The sequence below is a fragment of the Pantherophis guttatus genome, chromosome 11 (genome assembly GCF_059756535.1).
Source record: "Pantherophis guttatus breed Tessera chromosome 11, ASM5975653v1, whole genome shotgun sequence".
NCBI classification, from domain to species: Eukaryota; Metazoa; Chordata; class Lepidosauria; order Squamata; family Colubridae; genus Pantherophis; species Pantherophis guttatus.
In genome coordinates this window covers 19372498-19380463 of record NC_142073.1, presented here as the reverse complement: position 1 = coordinate 19380463, position 7966 = coordinate 19372498, and the positions used below count along the sequence as shown (strand labels likewise).

Below are 7966 nucleotides of genomic sequence, written 5' to 3'. Positions count from 1 at the left end.
TGGTGATTTGAGATATCACCCCACTATGGCCATGTAAACAACTTGATCTACATAGGAAAAAACCCTGACTAAAAAAGTATTATGTATGTATGTATGTATGTATGTATGTATGTATGTATGTATGTAAGTTTTCACGGTTATATATGTGTGTACAGTTAATATCTCGGGTTTCTTCCCGTGTAATTGTAAACATATCCTTAAAAGGGTAGTAGCGACGTTTCGACGAAATCGCATTCGTCATCTTCTGGCTGAAGTTCTCAGTTTGGTGCTTATGGGCAAAAAAAACAAAACAAAAAAAAAAAGTTTGCCCATAAGCACCAAACCGAGAACTTCAGCCAGAAGAGGACGAATGCGATTTCGTCGAAACGTCGCTACTACCCTTTTAAGGATATGTTTACAATTACACGGGAAGAAACCCGAGATATTAACTGTACACACACACACACACACACACACACATATATATGAAGAAGATTCCCTTTAGGAAGGTATGGTTTAAAACAAATGAATTTTGCAGTGCGGCATCTTACTGTTTCATAAACAGGTTGAATCAGCTTCTCTTTCCTGCACCATTCCAGAAGATACATTTTGGGGGTAATTTGTGGGGGATACTCTCGTCTGAAGAGGAAAAAAGAAAAGAAAACAATAAATACTCACTCTAGGCCAGGGGCTGCAATCATCTTCAACAGTCCAATCTGTTACACCAACGTTTTTAAAATTGGGCAATTTTAAGAGGTGTGGACTTCAACTCCCAGAATTCTCAAGTCAGCAGCCTGGCTGGGGAACTCTGGGAGTTGAAGTCCACACATTTTGAAGTTGCCAAGTTCAGAAAACACTGTACTAGAGGACGGGAAGAAGCTTCTGCTAGTCCTGCTCTTCTGAGAGGTGAAAAAAAGTTGAAATGCGGAGATCAATGGTGGATTGCTCCCGGTTCGGTCCAGTTCTTGCGAACCAGTAGCAACGGTGGCAGGAGGTTCCGCCCACCCACCCAGATGTCATCATGAACGATCTGTGCATGCGCGCACTCCTGTTGCGAACCAGTAGCGGAGGTAAGTAGAACCCACCCCTGGAGAAGATGCTGATTTTCAGGAACAAAATCAGTGCTTTAGAATAAGGTACGTTTACTGGGCCTAAGCAGGAGGAGAGGGACGCGGTGGCTCAGTGGCTAATATGCTGAGCTTGTTGATCGAAAGGTCGGCAGTTCAGTGGTTCGAATCCTTAGTGGCGCGTAATGGGGTGAGCTCCCGTTCCTTGTCCCAGCTTCTGCCAACCTAGCAGTTCGAAAGCACGTAAAAAAAATGAAAGTAGAAAAATAGGGACCACCTTTAGTGGGAAGGTTACAGCGTTCCATGCACCTTTGGCATTTAGTCATGCTGGCCACATGATCACGGAGACGTCTTCGGACAGCGCTGGCTCTTCGGCTTTGAAACGGAGATGAGCACTGCCCTTTACAGCCGGAAATGGCTAACACACATGTGCGGAGGAACCTTTACCTTTTTAAGCAGAAGGAGAGCTTACATTCAGATTTGCAAGAGACTGTTATTACAGTCTATTAAGAAAATATAGTGCTAGTGTTCCTGTGAAATCTGTTTTTTGATTTGGTCCAACCCCGAAGGGCGGATTGAAAAAAATTAACCCAAGAAACGAATGATCAGAATGGATTATCCTAATCATAGGGAAGGGCAGTGGAATTACGGAGGTTAACCCAAAAGGTGCTTTTTCGAAACCAAGCAGGAAGTGATTGGCTTGTCCCAAAGGTGCTTTTTCAAAAGGCAACTGGACTTTGTTTTTCCTTGAGGAGGTTTCGCTTCTCATCCAAGAAGAAGAATTGAAGAAGCTTCTTGAATGAGAAGCAAAACCTCTTCAAGGAAAAAAAAAAAACCCAAGAAAATCCAGTTGCCTTTTGAAAAAGCACCTTTGGGATAAGCCAGGAGTCAACAACCCATGGCTCTGGAGTCGCATGTGGCTCTTTCATCCCTCTGCTGCGGCTCCCTGTCGCCGGTCGGCTCCATAATTGATAGAGCTTTAGGTTAGGACAGGTAGAAGAAAAAGGATGCCGTGCTAGGAGGAGACTCTATGGTGGGGGAACCGGATTTCCGGTTGATAGAGGAAAAAGGATGCCACTCTAGGAGGAGACTCTATGGTGGGGGAACCGGATTTCCGGTCGGCTTCAGAATTGAATGGGGGGGGGCTTCAGGTTAGGACCTGCAGAAGTTGTGAATGCTCCAACACTGGAAATTTTTAAGAAGATGTTGGATAACCATTTGTCTGAAGTGGTGTAGGGTTTCCTGCCTGGGCAGGGGGTTGGACTAGAAGACCTCCGAGGTCCCTTCCATCCTATCCTATCCCTTTGTGGCTCTTTGAGTGTTTAAGGTTGCCAACCCCTGGGACAAGCCAATCACTTCCTACTTGGTCCTTTAAACTGGAGATACTAAAGAACGCACCCAGGACTTTTCACGTAGTTTGGCTTGCAATTTTTGCAAGGATAAAAAGTGAATGCCAAGCATCTTTGCCCAGGATGGACTGAATGTGGCCCTAATGATCCTCAGTAGTCCATCTCAGTGTTTCTCAAGCTCACCAACTTTAAGAGGTGTAGAAGCATGCTACAGTAGTGCCTGTAGTTTGATGGCTAATAACACCACTTTTTTTTGGAGTTTCAAGATAATCCTATTCCACTGCTGGAATGGCCTGGGAATAGCCCAGACCTTAAAACCCAATTGGAAATCTATGGAGCCGACTAAAGAAATTTGTTAGTCAGAAGTGACCCAGCAATAAACCCCAGTTAATAGAAGCCGTCATTCAATCTTGGTTTCACATTAGAACAGCTGCAGAACTCAAAGACTTGGTTCACTCCATGGGAGATGTTGTAAGGCCGTCATTCATGCTAAAGGTTACCCAACTAAGTATTCACTAAAATGGTGATCATTTTTGTATATCTCGTTCCTTCTACGTGTTTCACTTTTCTTCTTTATACTGTAACTGCTATTCTAATAGCAAATCCTTCATAAAAGTTATTGCATGACATTCTTGATTAAAGTATCTTTCCATTGATACATAATTTTATGGTACTACTCCAAACAAAAGTGGTATTATTAGCTAGTTTTAAAAAAATACACTTTTCCCAAAAAAATTCCACAATTTTGGCCACTGTTGTAAGCTGGGGGTTTCTGGGAGTTGGAAGTCCACAGTTCTTAAAAGTTGCTGAACATGAGAAGCACTGATCTACATCAGAAAAGGTCATCTCAAATCTACTGACTTGCTAAAGTTCTTGGATCAACTGTTGATCCAGTCTTATGACTGCTTCTTAGGTTAATAATCAAACTATCAGAATAGAGCTGGAAGGACCGTCTTCAAAGGAAAAGCAAAGTCCAGTTGCCTTTTCAAAAAACATCTTTGGGACCTGGATGAATGAGAATCTCCCAACATATGGAAGGTAATGAAACATCACGGTGAAACTCAACCCTAGCTTTATGAGACTGTAAGGACCACTATTCAAGCAAGTCGGCAGTGTCAGCGTCTCAGAACTGACATAAAAAAAGGAGGAGAAGCCTGAACTTTTTGCCTGCTAAATCCCTTTGAAGATTCGGTCTCCTCGGAGATGGGGAGGGGGGAGACATTCCTGTGACCTGACGAAAAAGGAATCAGGAAAGTGACTTGGAAGATAGCCAATGAGAAGCAGAGAATTGGGGATTGGAAAGGGAGGGATTGGGGGGCAAAGGTCAGTACTGACCGCGAAAAGAGTCAGGATCAGATTGCTGTGCTCGAATAAAGGGAAAATTTCCTTAAAGATCGGCAGTTTGGAAGTTCATTTATTTTGAGATAGCATCGAAACCCGACAGGCAGTTTAGCAGAAATCTGGTTATTTTAGTATCCAGTATGTGCAGAGAAGAGCAACAAAGATGATTAGGGGTCTGAAACATATGAAGAACAGTTGCAGGAACTGGGTATGTCTAGTCTAGTGAAGAGAAGAACCAGGGGAGACATGATAGCAGTCTTCCAATATCTCAGGGGCTGCCACAAAGAAGAGGGAGTCAAGCTCTTCTCCAAAGCACCTGAGGGCAGGACAAGAAGCAATAGGTGCAAACTAATCAAGGAGAAAAGCAACTTAGAACTAAGGAGAAGAGATTGTAGAAAAAAATGCTTTTAAAAGGCTCTGACGATCCCAGCTGAGCAGGGCGATCATCAGAGGCATTTTTTTTTTTTACTTTAAAAGCAAAAGTACTTTAAAAGCATTTTTTCGGCTGAAGAGGTTGTAGAAAAAATGCTTTTAAAAGTTAAAAAAAAGCCTCTGATGATCACGCGGCTCAGCTGAGCATGGGGGCGCAGGGATTTTTGCTACTGGTTCTCCGAACCACCCGCTGCCATCGCTACCGGATCCGGTCCGAACCGGGAGCATTTCACCCCTGCCCAAGATCCTTTCCATGGTCATAATATATTCATATTATATTCAGTAACAGTATATTTCAACCTGACCTTTGCAATAGATTTTTATTATCAACATTTTACAAAGGCTGATTTTAAAATATCAGCGGTTTTCATTAGTTTTCCTTAATATGGGCAACTTTAGGATTCAACATTTCTCCATAAAATACGGGAGAAATGAACTTCGGAGCAAACTGTGCTGGCTTGAGCCTAATTTGACACTGCAAGACCACACTTGTGTTATTGTGTGAACGCAACTCAACGATATATTCCTCAGCAAAGTGCAATTAAAATCGTGGCTTAATGTGGTGCTTGAACACAGGCAATTGTGCCTTATCAAACCAAGATTAAACAGCCTATGGCTTAGTGTAACCCAGAAGCTCTCTCAATCTTTAGTATTTAAAAGAATCAGAGGATGCTAATTATCTCACTTACTTATCAAACCTAACTGCCATCTTGATGACATCTGTGTCTTCAGTGTGATCATCATTATTTGGGCTCTTGACTTGTAGCGAAACTTTTTTCTTCTCCAGTAAATCAGATGCTTCTTGGAAGAAACTACTCATATCGAAAACTTCACTAATGAAAAAAGAAAAAAAAAATCAATGAATGATGGCTTCTATTAACTGGGTTTTATTGCTGGGCCGCTTCTGACTCACAAGTTTCTTTAGTCAGCTCCATAGATTTTCAATTGGGTTAAGGTCTGGGCTATTCCCAGGCCATTCTAGCAGTGGAATAGGATTATCTGGAAACTCCCCCAAAAAAGTGGTGTTATTAGCCATCAAACCTCAAAAATTCACTTTTCCCAAAAGGTTTCCACAATTTTGGCCACTACTATACTTGGGAAGAGGTTTCCTTAAAGACTTACTTCTGAGCAGTGTTGAATAAAAATGTTGTTTTCACGTAGATTCAACGTCTTACAGTTAAGCTTTTCAGGTCTTTAGGGGTTTTCCGATAAAAAAAAAAACTAACATCAATTTTAATGTTAACATGTATGATTTTAATGTTTTAATGTTTGCCTTGTTGCTTTTACTTCGTTGTAAGCTGCCTCTTACAGCAAGATGGGCAGCATATACATTTAACAAATAAGCAAACAGAGCAAGTGGTATTCAAAAGAACTCTTGATAATTTTACGTTAGGTTTTGATATTACTTTGAATAGTATAAGATGAATAAAATAAGTAAGATTAAATTCCACCAGTGATATGAAGATTAGAATTATTTTAACAGAATAGTAGTAGATTTTCTTCCAGCAATGGCGGTTAGCGTGCTTTAAAACAAGATGTAAACAAAAGTGCCAAGTTTTTATATTAAAAACTTTTAATGAATATTTTAATACATTTGCATTTTTGCTGTACTTTACGTTTTTGGCTTTATCCAGGGACACTTTAATTAAAGTAAAAAGCCCTTACCAGATTTCCTGTAAAGACTGTGCAGCGTGAAGCTTCTTTCCTTGTGCGTTTTCTAATTGCTCCCTTAACATCTGGCACAAGCAATACTTTGTATTGGTATAATGATTATCGTATCTCACTGCCTAAGGGAAAACAAGATGAATAACAACGCTTTAACAATGGAGAAAGAAAAGTTTTAGAATAAGAAAGTTCAAATAGTTCAAATTTTGTCTCTAACTTTTTGTAAACGAAGAAGATATCCATATTCATTTTAGACCTCATTAACACAGCCTGGCCAGTCCTTCAAACCCAATTCTCATTCATTTCAAGAAAGGCGGATTTCCAACTCTTTTGAATTGCAGGAAATTTTAAAATACCGTATTTTTCAGAGTATAAGACGCTCTGGAGTATAAGACGCACCTTAGTTTTTGGGGAGGAAAATAAGAAGAAAAAATTCTGCCTCTGCCTACCAGCATCCATCGGTATTCATCTGGCTAGCATCCTGTCAGTGTGTGATAAAGTTGAGGACTGTTTGGAAACTGAAACAGTATTTGCTGGGTGAGCAACAAGGAGACAGCAAGGAGCCTGGGCGTGGCTTATCTCTGCAGCTCTGAGTCTGTGCTGAACTGTAAACTAGTCTGCTGCTCAAAACTGAAACTGAAACTCCTCTCCTCTGCTTGTGTTTTGCTTGAATTTACTACCACGTTGGAACACCTGCTCTTGATATTGTATATTTACTTCATGTGTTATATTATATATAAAGAGAAGTCATTGAATCCTGCTGAATCAGTTACTTGTGTGTGCTTTCTGGATGTGAGTCCTTGCAGCAAATAGAAAACAGCCAGATCAGCTTCAGCACATTATTGCAGCCTGATTCAGTACAAGCAGCTGATTGGAGGGTGGATCAGCTTCCCAGAATACCCCAATCAGCTGTTCCAGGCTGCAGGTATTGTCACAGACCATCGCTGCCTCTGTGCTTCACGTTTTTGGCTACATTCAGTGTATAAGACGCACCCAAATTTTCACCCTCTTGGGGGGGGGGGGGGAAGAGTACGTCTTATACTCCAAAAAATACAGTATGTGAGAAACCTGGCACTAAAGAAGTCATCTCTCCCTCGTATCAGAGATCGACACTGGATAAACTGTGTAGCTGACAGGTGGGGAACAATTACTCCATTAAGGACAGACTTCCCTTCAATACAATATCTATTTCTGATTAGATTTATATGCCACCTTTCCTTCAGGATCTCAAGGAGACTTACACAGAGCTTCTTCTCCTTTTTTCCCTACAACAGGGGATCTCCAAACCTGACAACTTTTAAGACTTGTGTCAGGCCTGGAAGCCATCTTTTTCGTTGGATCTTCAGACCTGCCACGTTTACTACTGTGGGAAACTGGGAGGGGGGATTGTATGGAGCAGGGGTGATATATATATCATAATAACATTCCTTTCTCAAGAGAGTCAAGGACATCTTGCTCTGCACCTGGAAGGCTGGAACTGGGAGGCATCCCCAGTTGAGATGGTGCTTGGATTGGACCATGTGATGGACATGTGGGTGTTGGGCAGGGACTTGAACTTTTCTTTGGGTGGGGAAAACTGGAAGCTTTCAGATTCGGGTTTTCCCAGATGTGCCAATATAACATCTCTAATAAAATGGAACTTTGAGGAACTTCAAGCCTTGGAGTCTTCTTTCGTTGGGGGTGTTACTTGGAACTCTGATGTTAACCCGAATCTGCATTAAACAATATACCAGCTCCCTGGATACCAGGGTGCTGTCCAGGGTCCTGAGCCCCGAACCCGGGCGGCGTGAAGATTCAGAGAAGATGGAGGAGGAAAAGATGACAACTTGTGGATTTAAAGACTTGAGGAACTCCTAGAATTCCTCAGCCCTACAGCAATAATCCTATAAAACAGGCTGGGCTGGCCCAAAGACATCAAAGGAGTTTCCATGGCTGAGGGCAGATGAGAACCTCCCAAGTGCCAGGCAAATACCTTAATGCCTAAACCACAATAGCTATCATATGGAAGTTTGACTTAACCACCGTGTTACTAATTTAACAGCTGCGGTGATTCCACATTCACAAATGTGGCAACAAAAGTCGTAAAATGGGCCAAAACTCACATAACAAATGTCTCGCTTAAAAACATACATT

At 41.7% G+C, this 7966-nt stretch overlaps 1 protein-coding gene across 4 annotated transcripts in view; it reads right to left on the bottom strand.

Annotated features, from left to right (window-relative positions):
* The window catches only part of DUS2 (dihydrouridine synthase 2), a 63401-nt gene that overhangs the window by 40225 nt on the left and 15210 nt on the right, over positions 1–7966 (bottom strand). For all 4 annotated transcript variants that reach the window (XM_060681574.2, XM_060681573.2, XM_060681575.2 and 1 more), the window contains exons 12-14: positions 5834–5955; positions 4858–5001; positions 531–618 (exon numbers count right to left, since the gene is read on the bottom strand). In XM_060681574.2, coding sequence (XP_060537557.1) covers positions 531–618; positions 4858–5001; positions 5834–5955 — 354 coding nt within the window. The remainder of the gene's footprint in view (positions 1–530; positions 619–4857; positions 5002–5833; positions 5956–7966) is intronic.